The sequence below is a fragment of the Pleurodeles waltl genome, chromosome 10, assembly GCF_031143425.1.
Source record: "Pleurodeles waltl isolate 20211129_DDA chromosome 10, aPleWal1.hap1.20221129, whole genome shotgun sequence".
NCBI lineage: Eukaryota > Metazoa > Chordata > Amphibia > Caudata > Salamandridae > Pleurodeles > Pleurodeles waltl.
In genome coordinates this window covers 29826601-29841348 of record NC_090449.1, presented here as the reverse complement: position 1 = coordinate 29841348, position 14748 = coordinate 29826601, and the positions used below count along the sequence as shown (strand labels likewise).

Below are 14748 nucleotides of genomic sequence, written 5' to 3'. Positions count from 1 at the left end.
TTGTGCATTTCAGGTCTACGGATAGGGAGGCGAACACTCATTGCTATATAGTTTATCCCGGGTGTTGCGGGTGTGTAAAACTAAAGAAGATCCTGAAACAGGGTTCTTGATGCTTTTGGTGGCTGGAAAGTGATTTTTGTCATGAAAGTGGGACCATATCTGTGATGATTTTATTCACTGATCTGGTTTCTTGGGTGAGAGTATGTGGATGGCTGGATTATTTCAGTTTTCGATGTTTGAAGTTTGGGCTGGGTGAGGGGTAATCAGCAGTCATAGGTAAAGATGGATCTAGAAGCAGTAAAGTTAGTGAACGCTGATACTGAGTGCTTGAGGCCATGCAGAATTTTGTAGTTAGTGCCTGTAGATAGTTGTCAATTAGTTCTTTCCAACAGGAAGTGTTGTGAGAAAAGAAAATCAGATGCTTTGAAGCGCCTTTTTTACACAATAGTGTTTTAGGATTGTGGTTACAGGGTTTCTGGGAATTCTTGAGTACTCTGTATTTGTGGTTCTGCGGGCATGTTTTGAGAGATTAGGCGTGTACATGAATTTCAAAGCGTTTAGGTCAGCTTTCAGAAGATTAGTGGTTGGGATGGGCTTTTTTTTTTTTTTTTTTTAATTTGCCATCTTCTGGGCTAAAGAGTCATAACCCAAGATTTGGGCTCGATGGTAAGTATCCTAATGGATGACAAGGGTCTACCAAGTCAGGGCCTTCACAAGTCGGCGGGTAATGTTGACTCCCTATACATAATTTCTGACAGATTAGGAAAATGTTATTTTGCACCTTCTGTTTCAGACATTAATGTAGCCAGGTCTACAAGGCCCGAGGGGGAAGCCTTGTAAATTTAGAGCATTGAATTCCTGTGCTTGTAAGGGAAACTAACATGTGCTCTCCGAACAGCATGCTTTTTATCTAGACAAGTTCCTTTTTCATTTCAGTTTCTTTGTTAGACTGGAAGAGGTTGTCTTTTCATGGATTCTCAAATGTCAGCCAGTGAAAAGAAAACAATCCTTCACCTCAGGGATGCGGTAATCCTTTTATTGTGCCTGTTGAGACAGACACTGTACCTGCAGATCGACCCAGGCAGCACGTTCTTCTGCACCAAGTCGGCGTGCAAAACCAGGGCAAGTGGGTGGATCACAGCTGGAGTGCGTTACTCTGGCATTTGGCAAGCCGCAAAGGAATGAACTCAGCCTCACTGTTTAGTGAAGGAGCCACATGTTGGGGTGATGCCTCCCTGTGGGATCCTGCTAGTTGCCCTTTCAATTTGTGTTCTAGTCGAGAAAGAGGTCACACATATTTGGGCATACGAGGCTTCTTTAGTGTTTTGGTACAATAACGAAATCCTATGGCGCTCCAGAATATTGTATGAGTTACCTGAACTAGAAAGGTAAGAGTTCATAAACTGTTAGAGAGTACAGATGGCAATGCAGCCGTACTCTGAAGTGTTCAAGAGAAATCCTGGACAAAAGCGTACTACCTAAACAAGGTAGATCTCCGACATGCACCAGAGAAGCTCTTAGTTTCACTGGGATGTGGTTGGCAGGAGATGGTGCTGAAACCCCTTCCCTGACACTACGAGCTTCCTTATTTCTTTATCACGGAGGACCTTGCTGGATAGTGCCTTTTAACTGTACTTTAGCAATCACTTTGTTTAGATCACTAGGGGGCTCAGGTGAACATTTAGTAAGGGACCAGGGTCAGGTTGTACAAGGAATCTCCAAACGATGGGATTTAAATCTACTGATCACCACAGCTGAGGGTTAATGGGATCCCCAACCTCCGAGACCACCTGAGCTAAAACTGCAGTGATCTCCAGCACGAAGAGAGACACAGGAACAAGTTCAGCCTAAAAGGGTGCATCCTTGCTGGAAGGCAACTAGTGAGCTAGGACTCTTTGGATCTCTGGTGTGGCTCCACAGTGCAAATTAGTACTAAGGCTCATGCAGGCAGATGAACAAAGCTAGTCTCCCACCTCCAGAGCCACAGGGATCTAGGACAAGGCATGGATCTTGAAATTCTCCATCGAGAATAAACTAATTGAAACTCTACAAGCAGCATACCTATGAGCAAGAAGACCCAAGTACACTTTTCAATGCCAGGGAAAGGGATGGATAACTTGAATCCTAAACCCAATTCCGAGCATTCCCATTAGCTCTTGAGGACAAAAAGCCATCATGCTCCATAAAGCAGTTACCTTGTTTCCAAAGGTCAAAGTGCACCACTTATAGGCAGGCATATTTATTTGACCACTGATCATCTGACTGAAGGAAGCAATATTGCCTTGGTTGTATTTTTTGACATTTATTTCGTGAGCTCCCCAGCAGATCGTATTCAGCCTTTCTCTTTACAAATCACCAGGAAACACTGGCAGTCACTGCGCTATTAAGATGAACAGCGTCTTACAGTAATTGCATCCTCCTTCTATTGAAACTTTGCGTTGGTAAATGGAAAGGCCCAATAAGTTCTCTTGGGATTCGCACATGAGCAGGTAGGACTGAGGCCCCCAACGACACCCTGTGTGAAAGAGGCCTGACTGCCTTCCAGGCTGGAAATCCTGGACGCCACATTGTTGTCCTTTACCAAGCTTTAATCAAATCCATGATCAAATCCGCATGAGGAAGGCAGCTCTTCAACATATGTCTACCTACATTTCTGCCTCTCTCTCTTGCTCTCTCAGTGTAGAACGAGACACTCCCTGAAGTTAACATGAGGATTCTCCCCTGTAAAGTGCTGGTTCTCTACTGGTTTTCCATTGTCTGTATTATCCTCAAGGATGGACAGTTACTCCCATCAACTGAGTTATCACCTCACTGTAGGTCCTCACGAGGGAATGGAGGGCCTGGGGATTTCCAGCATTTTCAATAATGACAGCTTGCATCTATCACTGGTGATCTATCAGTGGTCCGCAATCTATACAGGTAACCAAGTCCATTGTGGGTATAAAATTACTGTGCTGAACATCTGAAGGCAAAGGAGCTCAGTGCAAGATCCTAATTAACAACCAGTACTTCTAGTACATCAGGTAAAAGCTTACAAGTTAAACCTGACGAAGCTCCAACTAGAGCTCTAGAAGGGGAAACCGTATGCAATACCATTTTCATCCAGTTAGGTAGGGTGCTTGAGGCGAGTCGTATAAATGGTCCTGTATCAATTACATTATATAATCACTGTATGTACCATACATTATGCCATTGCTTTCTACAACCAAAAATATGTTGGGAAAACCACCAAGAGCCCACGATGAAGATATTCAGCAATCTGCTGGCTTACTTAGCTTTTCATTGTCATTTTCCTGGGTTAAATTTAAGGTTTTAGCATTGTGTTTAAATACAGAGAATGCTCTGTACCCCAGGGCGTGAAAGATCAGAACTTACACACCCCCATGAGCTCTTAATGCTTATGCATGATGAACGCCTTTGTGGATTTCTTTCCAGTTTGGGAGGCAGTTGTGGCCAACGCCTACACAGCGCTTGCCATAAAGTACGCGTCACTCATTCCTATGTGAAGAGTTCCACAGCTGTGTCTTTCAGCATCATAACAGGAGGCCCATCCGTTGTGTCCAAAGCTGGTGCTGGGTCCTCCACTTGGAGTGACGTGGGGCTGTGTTCAGTCAGCCCAGAAATGACAACTCAGGTTGGTCTGCGAATGTAAAGCTGGTTCCAAATTGGTGCCTGATGCTAGACAAGGAGTTAGCTGAGGATTGCAGGTATATGACCCAGGATTGATAAAGCAACAGAAGACTGCACAAGGTAATCAGGAGGGAGTACAGGTGAGGCTGCAAGGATTAGGAAGGGCATTACCGACCTGGGACCATCATGAAAAGGGCTACGCATAAGGTACTACTTGATCTGAGAGGTGTGTACCTTCTCTGATTACCCATGAGGCTGCAACACAAGCAAATGTGAAGTTACCATAGATCAGATCTTTGCAGCCTATGACAAACTGTGTTCCACCTGTCCTCTGTAGAGTCACTGGTGGAGGGTGTTCGTGGCTAAGTTACCTAGACTGACCACTCTCCCAGGTCTTCTAGTCACTTATGAGAGTTTCCATGCATTATACCAGTTTGTACTATTGGCTGCACTTAATTTCTTCTGCTCCTGAGAATTCACAGTAGGTCCAAAGCCCAAAAAACCATCTGCATGGTACTAGGCTCCTCCTGCGGTGCTCTGTGAAGAGCTCCGCGCACGACCATGAACAAACCTTTTCATGGTACTATGGTGGAATGTCATGGTGAAGTGATGGTGTTGCAGAGTCCACAACAGGTCCCCCCATAACGCAGATATTGCAACCATGATGCACAGATCTGTTCTTCGGGATCAGTCCCCATTCCACAATATTTGAATTATTTGTTCGAAAAAAACAAACAGCGAAAATTTCAACAAAAGTATGAACAATCATGGTTACAAATAATGCATTTTTCAAAATTCGTTAACATTTGCCCTCCTACAAAATTGTAATTGTTCTCAAAATTGCCATGAGCCTGTGAACTTAAATGTTTTGAAACCCTAGTGTTCACCCTCTCTATAATGAGTTCACGACAAGCTTCCAAAGTCTCTCCGCATTAAATTTCAGGCTGTTCCTTACACGGTTTACTAGTCTGTCCCTAAACAAGGGTGATATGCCAATCCCTAAGGTGAAGACCACTGTGAGTCCACTATTCTGCAAACCCTGCTTGCATGCTGAGCCACTGGCCAGCTACTGTCTAATAGGAAATTTGCCTGTGATAGCTTAAAGTATTGTAGATGTGTGGTTAGTCCACGTTTGGCCCATTTGGACAGGCATCATCTATACAATCAACATCCATCAAGGACAAGTCGGACCAACTATAATTAGTAGACCAATCACATGAAGTAAGGCTTGTATAGTCTGCGCTCAGTACGGCCATCGAACAGTGGCTCACACAATGCTCCTAAAACATTTGGGATAAGTGTCTCCACCCACTCCGCCATTAGTCTAGCTCTCCAGCTAAGGCATTCCTTTCATTTCCATCAATCAGAAAAGTGTTTATTCCTACATAGATCCTCAGTGTTCCTGTACAGGTTAACAAATACTGTTCATTAATCCTTAGGTGTTGGGTGATGTTTGACTCCCAAAAAACATCAAGATTTAGACCAGCGTTTGGAGGGTTTTTGCAACAGGATGGCTAGCAGCAGCTACACAGGAAACAATGAGTTCAGCTTCTTTTACTCCAAGAAAGGCCCAGATTTCTTGCTATCATTAATCATAATTTTGAGGGCCTGAATTCTGAATGTGAGCTACAGTGAAAAGCACTTTTCTTTTTTAAACATACTGGCAAAGAAAAAATCCTCATCTAGTCTTCTAGCTTCCAGCTGAATTATACCATTATTCTGGATTCCGGACTACCAAGAAATGAATGGGGCAGCTCCAACATCAGTTATCACATCTCTAAAACCTTAAGTATTTTGTGTTAGTGCCTGGTGTAAGCCAGTGCTATTAGTAATATGCTGTGTTTGATAAATAGTGACAAGCCACAACACCCCTCACAGCGAAAATCTCATAGTATATTTGCACTAGAATAGTAACATCGACAGACCTCTCTTTTCGCAAACCGCCAAAGTCCAAGTATGGACAAAGTGAAGCTGACACTCTAGCACAATTAAGACCAGGCTTTAGTATCCCCTCCCAAATTATGCAGCTTTAACAGTGGGTCGAAGCCCATCTTCTATACAGCCGATTGCTCCTTACCACCACCTGCCCACGAGCTGCGATCAGGCACTCCGAGACCGCCGTCTAGAAATGGTCGACTCAGTATCTTGCCCTTCATAAGAATGATAATCTCACCATTAACACACAGGGGGGATCCTAACAGCAGGATGCCAGGATAGTCCTAAGTCAGTGGTTCCCAACCTATTGACTTCTGTGGACCCCCACTTTATTATTACTGGAACCCAGGGACCCCCACTGAATCATTATTGGAATTCAGGGACCCCCCACTGAGTCATTACCGAAAGCTGAGGACCTAATCTGTTAATATTATTTAATTTTCTGAGCAGTCGCGGACCCCCTGAGGAGGCTTTGCAGGCTTCGGGTGTCCCCTGACCACAGGTTGGGAATCACTGTCCTAGGCCATGTGCTGGGGGAATAGAGCCAGTCACAACCACACAAGTTCTGTCCATAAAAGGCAAGCACAGGAAGGAAAAAAGGAGAGCATACAAGTGAAGTTAATTATAATTAGGAATACAAAGTTATATAGTCTTAAATGTATTAGACTTGGGTATTTTTCTTATCTTCTCACGGATGTAAGAGCAGTCTAGAGCATGCTCCCAACTGTTTATGGGGTCTCAAGCGCTTGGAGGTGGCACTTCAGACATAGAATTTCTGAAGCTCCCTCTTGGTGTTGGTGGTGCAGATGAGAAAGCACTTACTTTGGTCAATCAGCACACATCGCTATTCTTGGACAGGACACCCGTTTACAGTAAAATCAAGTTGTCCTCTGGAGTGAGACATTCAACATGCTTGTGCCTTTATGCTCATGTCAGTGCACTCTGGGTCTCTAAGTTTTACTTTTCCCGATGCAAAGCAAGGACTAGAGGTACTAGAATGAAAAGTGATGTGAGCAAGAGGCCAGACGTTTATGGTCAAACATCTCACACCAGAGACTTGTCAACTTGAAAGCTCTATGCTCTGCTTTTTCACCCTCTTCTACGTCCAGTGATCTGCCTTCCCAAACCAAGGCATGAGAATTTTTTTGGGATATTTCCATTGTTTGTCCTAAAGTTTGTCAGTCAGTGCCAGACAGTGTAAATTGGTTGTGTCCAACCGCTGAATCCAGTCACGGTCTGTATATGTGGCCTTGTCTTTCCTTCGGATACGAGGATTTACAAGTGGACCATAGTGTGTCATGTACTGTATCTCAGTGACCTGAGGAGCAGCGGATCTCAGTGTGGGACAAGTTCTTCCGAACACCGAGGGATGAAGCGGAAGCAGGGGGAAGCACGGACTGGCTGTTTGTCATGAGAACACTTTTTTAACCAGGACATCTGGGTGGCTGCAACCTTAATGTTCCCACATACTTTTCAAATAATTGCGCATACACATGCTATCATGCACATATTCAGCCCGGTGGAGGGCTCGTCATTGCAAGACCTCCCCCCCCCCCTTTATTGCGGCCTCCAAGTGCAGATTCCAAAATGGAGGCTGTGACATGACCGGTTTGTTATAACAAGAAGGCTGAAGTCCTCTTAGCCAATGCATACGCTAGGGCTGCCTCTGACGAGCACTAGCAGCAAAGGACTTGCTACTTACTCTCAGAGCAGCGCTACTAACCCTGGTATAGACCAGGCTGTCTCCATGATAATTAGTAATCGAAGCTGTACTGGCAAAAATGATGACTGGCTAAGAGAGACTTGCAGATTGGACCCTTACTAGTTCAATAACTCTGGTATGGCTTCCAATGCCCGGCTACATCAAAACACCAATGCAAAATCCACCAGCATAGTGGTGAGGCAGAGGTGGGAAGACTGAGACAGAAGCACTGAGAGATCAAAATGGCAGCATCAGGGCAGAAGGGACCGCACCAAGGCACCAGAGTCGGTAGAACATGAAAGTCCAAGAAGAAGCTAAATGTCTTTGCTACGGTTGTGTTAATAGAAAGACAATGAGAGGATAACATGAGGACAAGATTCATCGCAGAGGTGGGAAATCAGAGTTCGTGGAGGAGGACTGAGGTTTAGGGGCAGCTTCAGATGGGGCTACAGAAGCAGCTACTGTCTCGGGAGGGGCTTCCTCTGAATTGTCTTCAGCCTTGTGAATGTAGTACCGCCTCTGCCCATCTCATGTCCTAGGTGACTACTGGCTCCAGTGAAACAACCCATGTGGTACAAAGTACCAAGGTATGAGATTGGTGCCTGCATGAAGCCCTGCTGCCTTGTGTCATCATTTTCTGCTCTCTAGTCCTACAGTGAGGTATGTAACCATGCTTAGTGTGGTCAATGTTTCTATTCTGCCTCATTGTTTGCCACGCCCATGACAGTACAGCAGTGTCTAAGTTGACTTTTCAGGAGAGACTTGTCTACATTTTGAGATTGTTTTGGTCTTTTCTTTAGACACAGAGGAGCGCGGAAGCCACAGCGGGTCACGACTGTCCGATGTGCCCAGCAGCTGGAGCGAGAGGGGTAGGTGCTTTCTTGATGCCTCCTTGGACTTCTCAAAACCATCTTTATTCTTCTGGGTCTGTGGCATGGTATGGTATGGCAATGACATATAGAGGTGTGTAGCTATCAGTGGCACCGGGGCCCAGGGGAACAAGTGGTCCACTGCACCCCAGTTATAGCAGTCTCTCCCATGACAAGCTGGGAGTGAGTAGGCTCATTTCCTTTGCCTGCATTAGGGCCCAGGGCATCCTTGCTACATCACTGGACACATGCGGGGAAGGACAAGAGCACTGCTCTCGATGCGCTGTTCTACAGCAAGAGCTTGTGTGAATCTGTTCTGATCAGTGCCCCCCTTCTCCACCTGGTGTATGCCGGCATAGCCTTTCCACAGATCTAGAACCACCCAGAACTCGCAAAACAGATTTTTAAAGAGATAAGTAGTCCGCTTCCTCACCAGCACTATTTCCTGAGATTTAACATGTCCCACAAAGTTTAGGGGAGGGGAAGAGAGAGAGAGAGACCTGAGATTTCAAATTTACCACAAGTAGGAGCATAGCTGGCAAGGTTTCAGTTTGCTATGTGTGACATTTTCATAATTTCAGTGTAATTATGAGTGACACTGTCTCGCAAGCAATGAAGCAGAGGGAAACAAATATCCAAAAATGCACCCATTTGAGCAAAGAGAACTCTAAGAAGTTAACTGCACTACATATTGTCTCACTCTCAGCAAAGTACACTTACTTGACTTTCGAGGGAGGCAACAAGTCGGCGTGCAACAATTGGTGGGCCCATTGTTACTCGGGCCATGGACCTTCCCGGACTGACTCTACTGAGTTTACTGCAGCACTCATGATTCTGCTCAGCCCTGATGATCATGAGCTGCACAAACGCTGACCGTGGGGTTAGGTCCAGTCGTGGCCGGAGCGGGCAGGCGAGCAGCGAACTCTGTCATTATCAATGCCATGACTGTCAGCAAGATCACAACGAGGCCGGTGGGGTCGGGTCTGTCGCAGGATCACATACTGCGCGGCAGCACACGATGCGAGTGGTGAGCTGAGTTTCCATTACTATCCACTGTCCTGCATAACAGTCAGTGTAGCCCATGATGAGAAAACTGCATGGTGGCCCGCCTGCCCGCTCGCGCCCAGGGACAACAGCCAGACTCGCCTATAATCACATGATGTACACGACTCTCACTCTGTGTTAGCCGTTGGGCCAGGGCTCACCAACTCTGACCTGTCCTCCTGACATCAGTATCACCACCACACGGTGTCGGGTTAGTCAGTGTTACATTGTAGCAAGCATCGCTGTGCAGTTGAGCCCGAGAGCCCCCAAGCCTGCCGGGAGCAACACGCACCCCACTTAGCTTGTATGGTACCTTAATATAGCAGCCCTCTTGGCTTGACAGTGGAGGAGGCACTATAATGCGTGACATTGCATTTCAGTGCGGTGATGTGGACCACCAGTCCAACACCTAATGCGTGGTACTTGGCAGGGCTGTCCAACACTAAGACACAATGAGAGGCAAATGGCATTGCAGTAGAGCCTGCGAAAGAAGTGTCACCACAGGAAGTGACATTACATGATGTCTGACACATTAGGACGGGATGCCTAGAGGTCGGTGATTCGGGGGTGGTGCTGGGGCAGGCAGAGATGTTTGGAGGCCAGTAACAGTGAGGTGGGAGAGATAGACTGGTAGCAGAGCCAGTTAAACACTGAGGCAACAACTGGGGACATTGAACTAGTGCAGGGTAAGCGTTTACGGAGGCAACGACTCTTCTCTGCACCCATCTCCCTCTCCTTCACCCTCCCCTTCTACTTCCATCCTTCCTCTACTTCCATCTCCCTCTCCCCTACCCCTTTGCTGTGTTCTATTTACGAGCTCCCAACTTCCTCTGCCTTCAAAGCCCTTCCGCTCTTCTTACCCTTTACCTTCTGCCATCACTCCACTTCCATTCCCTTTATTGTGCTCTCTCTCCTCCTTCTCCTGGTTTCTCCCTCTCTGTTCGTTCCTTTCTAACCATTCATTCCGACATCCTGCTTCCCTCACAGGTCTCAAGTTGTCCTATGTCAGCTGCACAGAACTCCTCCATTTCTGTTGTGCATTCTGGTGCCTAAAATCCTGTATTTATATAACGTAAAACACAAAATCAGAAATGCAAAGAATAAAATTGGCAGAAATAAGATCCCCAGACCCGAAAGAGACCACTTCAAATCTCCAATAACATCCTTGGTCTCCTTGCCGTTCCCCTCCCTCTGTCCTTCAACACTCTTCCTCTATATAATTCCCTCTTAGCTCACTTTTGACTTCAAGCCAACTTAACGTTCGCCTGGAAAGAAGCCTCTAGTCTTCCATCGATAAACGCTTCAGCTTCCCATGTTTATCTGGAAACCTCTGGGAGATTAACCCTCTCTATGCTGGGTCCCACAGCTTGGAACTAGGTCCTACAGGAGCCCAGGTCTGACAAGACAATGGCCAGGATCCACACCACTCACTGAATCATCTGTGCAGTGTCTTTCCATCATCCTGGCCGCCTTCCCTGGTCCACACAAGATTGCTACTGGAGGCTTCAGTGCTAGACAATTATCTATAACACACCATCAACCGCATGACTACACTCCTCAGAAATGGTGCCAAACCCTGACCCACTGTCCATTTCCATGGCGTGACCTCCGTGACATCTCCCAGACACCATGTAATGGAAGGATTGCCCAGACAATTAGAGAAATGCACTAATTCCCTTTTCAAACAAATATTTCCCTCCCTGTGCCTTGTTTCCCCTGTTCATAACAGAGGTACAGGTCCTACACATTGAGTGGCAGTGGGCGAAAGGCAGGGGAAAGAGCACCGAGGACCAATGACAGAGGCATAAGGCAGTGAGCAGAGGACCAATGAGTGGAGTCCTGTGGCAGTAGGTGGAGGACTAATGACTGAGGTCTGGGACAGTAAAGAGCGGACAGAGGACCAATGACTGCAATCCTTAGGCAGTGTCTGAGGACCAATGACTTAAAGGCTTGTGGCAGTGAAGCGAGGAGACAGAGAGGCCTGGTGGTGTAGGCAGAGGACTCATGATTGAAGGCCTTAGACAGTTGATAGAGGACTGGTCACTGGGGCCAGGGAAGTGGACAGCGGTGCACTCGCTGAAGCATTTGGGGCAAAATATGAGGAAATGGAGCAGTGATTGCAGGGTCAGCGTTCAGAGTAGAGGTAAAGAAACACAGAAGGAATGGAGCTCATCTCTGTTTTTTTATCTTCTTGACAGTGGACCCAAGTGTGGCTGCGCCCCAAGGCAGTGCCTCCAAAGGCAACAATAAGTTCCGGAACTTCTTGCATGCGGTAAGTAACACTGTTCACATGATCCATGGTGCCATGTCCTATCTATGCACTGTGGAGGCCACCATGACTTGTTGATATCTGCAGCAATTTGGCATCAGCTTGAAACAGTTAGCGAAGATATGCCCCCTCCAGTATTTCACCAACGAGCCCACTGCATCATAGCTGCCCTCCCTCCTTGTACAAGATCCTGGCCATCAGAACAGACTGGGCAATGTATTAAATGGAATGGATCCCTGCTCTGGAAGTGCTTATGCTCCAATCTTCCAGAATGCTTCTGTGCTAAGAGTGCTGGCAACAGCGGCTTGAGTGCCTGTTTTATGTTGAGCATGTATCCTACCACAGGATCACTGCGTATTGCCGTCAACTAACTTCAGGTTTCTAATTAAACTCTTTTATGGCTAGAAACATGGAGTAATTTGAATGAGGGATATTACTGGTGCTCACCAGGATTGTTGCAATGTCCCCTTTTTGTCGAACTCACAAAAAGTAGAATTATACTTAAGAAAAATCAGAATTTTGCTGGCAAAATGTATATGGCTGGCATTGCTGATAAGTATTGTGCCACACCCTCTTGTCACAGTCTTTCAGATAAAACAAAATGTCACATTAGGGTTGCATCCTGGATCCACAGAACCTTCTGAGATAACAACTGAGGGCCTGATTTAGACTTTGGCGGACCTAGTAGTGTCCGTCGAGATGGTGGAGGACCTCTCCTCTGCTATCCTGACAGTATTATGTCGTCCAAATTTAGAGTGACCATCGGCACAACAGTCATCTCTGTATATTTAAAGGACCCACCAAAACAGCGGTTCCTTTCAGTGTACTAAAAGTTTGGTAGATGGCCGTCATCAGTTTTGACAGCCATCCACCAAACTTTTGACACCTTTTTGTTTTTCAAAAACAGATTACCTTCACACCCTGGGAGTTTTCTTCCAGGGTATGAGGTCATTATTGTTTTTTTCCTTTCCATCACTGCTAGGTTTTTCCTTATGGTGACGGAAAAATAGCATTACACCATCCATTCTAAATTGGGCAGACTGTGTAATGTCCTTCCCCTGGCAGCACCTCTTCATTGGGCAGACAGGGTAAGTATTCTAGTTGCAAAGCTAATGGGGTCTTGTTGACTGAATACTTAAAAGTTTGCCTGTTTCTAAATGAGGCAGGCAGACCTTGGGTTTGGCAGATGGAATATACATCACTCATGTTTGCGATGGAATACACTATCTGCCAAACTCTAAATCAGGCTCTTAATATTTTTGGAATATATTTTAAAGTCAGAGCTGCTACGCAGAGAGTAGGGGGATGTTGTTCGAAATTTGACGAGACTGAAAATCGCATGATTCTAGGCAATTCACTTACAGCTGAATGAGTTCTCACCCATCTCTATCGGACGGGCCAGACTGGGAACCCAAAGCAGCCCTGGCCATTTTGTCAGACCAGCCCCCACACAGAGGCTGGAAACAAGAGTGGATTTTGCTGGCTTGCTGTTTTTGATACTGGGTTTCGATATTTCAGCACTGTTGGAAAACCGGCCCCCAGTAACAAAGCAAGCCCCTTCCCCCACCTCCAGCCTCCCAGGGAAACACATACCGGCCCTGCTATCAGAGTTAGGAAATCTGTGGTAATTACGTGGATCTTGAGTCTTACCCCTGGAGATTGCACCTGGTAAAAGCAATGCACAAGTAAATTCCCACCACTTCTCACCCCAGCTAGATATGGATACATGGGGGAAGGGTGGTTGGTTTTTTCAGCCATATTTTCATAAACATAATCTCAGCGCAGTGGACATCAGTACACAGTTTTGTTGTTCAAACCTTCAGTGCCAAAGCTTATGGATCATCCCCTCAACCTACAAATTACAGGAAGACATTTACATTTCCAAGTTACCAGTCATGATAGGGTCCTTTAGTGTCCGTTCGGGTTACGGTCAGAGTGTATTTACGTGTTGTGGTGGTGGAGGGGGAGGGATTGGGGGGGGGGCAGGTGGATCAGATTAAGATCAGATCTCTCACAGATGCAAATCAGGATTTTGAAGTGGAGAGACAAGGGGCAGATTTAGAAGGTCCCTGCGGCACATTTACAGGGTGGCGCTAAGACACTGTTTGTGGCTTAACACGACCTTGTAAATATGGGCCCCTCCGACTCAGGTTTCTGTGTCAGAGGAGCGTGCAATGGGTGTTGCTGTGGGTGTTCCACCGCAACACCTATTGCTTTTGACGCTACCCCAGATTTACAAGAAGTCGCAAATCTGTGGCTACGCCAAAAACTAACGCCAACCTAGGGGTGGTATTAGCATGGCACAACGAGAAGGAATACTTTAATTCCTCCTCATTTTTACTTTTTCCAGAGCAAAAGGCCATGAATGATTGGTTATGTGCAGGAAAGTGTTCTTTCCTGCACATAAACAATCATTCAAAAATGACGATTTGCTACTTCTATGTGTGCTGCATTTTGCGGCACACTTAGAGGTGCCAAATAGCCATTGTAGATTGTTTATGTGCAGGAAGGGAAACCTTCTAGAAAGGATGTTCAAAGCCCCAGAAAAATGATATTTTGCTATTCCAGTATTCCTTTTTCACTTGCAAAAATGGTCCCTTTGTTGGAATCCAGTGCCCTCTTGTGGCCATTTGTCCTGTTGCTGTAAAGCAGCTGCTTACAGTGGCCTTTCTTCAGAACTGGCCATAGCTTAAGCCTTGCAAATGTAGAGGGGATGATACTTGGCCCCTTCCACTGTGCAGTGTTATATGTATCGGCCAGAAAAGTAGTAACCAGTGGAAGTAAAGGATTTGTGACAACAATTTGATTAAGCCTTGCCCAGTGTGGCAAAAAAAGGTATTGGTCATGTTTTCTGTGGCTTGGCCTTCTGCAGCCGTTCACAGTAAGGAGAGCAGGATGTGTGCAGGTCCTCCAAAAACACATTATTCTAGGTGAGGACCACAGCTTCCAATTATTACATTTATTTTGCGGAAAACATTACACAATATTAAACATTCTACTGCGTCTTATTTTTATGTGTAAATAACATTACATTACATAGTTTGTAGGGCTCCATTAAAAGTTCAGAGAATAAAAACCTATTCTTGGCTGCATTCCTAACTACATTGATATATTCCTGCTGTACCAATTACCAGGTGCTTTGCTGGGTACAGTGAGGGACTGCACCCAGAATGCTGAATAAAGCAGAGGTTACTCAGCACAGAGAGGAGTTTGTAGCACATATGTTGGCTGTACAAAAACATAAAACGGGTTTATGTAGCCCAATCAGGTGGCTTCAGAGCTGCACCCTACACCTTAAC

The 14748-nt window shown here is 45.9% G+C and overlaps 1 protein-coding gene across 1 annotated transcript in view; it reads left to right on the top strand.

Moving 5' to 3' along the window:
* Positions 1-14748, top strand: part of PTPN18 (protein tyrosine phosphatase non-receptor type 18) — a 266237-nt gene that overhangs the window by 235650 nt on the left and 15839 nt on the right. The window contains exons 14-15 of the mRNA XM_069209534.1: positions 8068-8136; positions 11379-11452. Of these exons, the coding sequence (XP_069065635.1) occupies positions 8068-8136; positions 11379-11452 (143 nt within the window). The remainder of the gene's footprint in view (positions 1-8067; positions 8137-11378; positions 11453-14748) is intronic.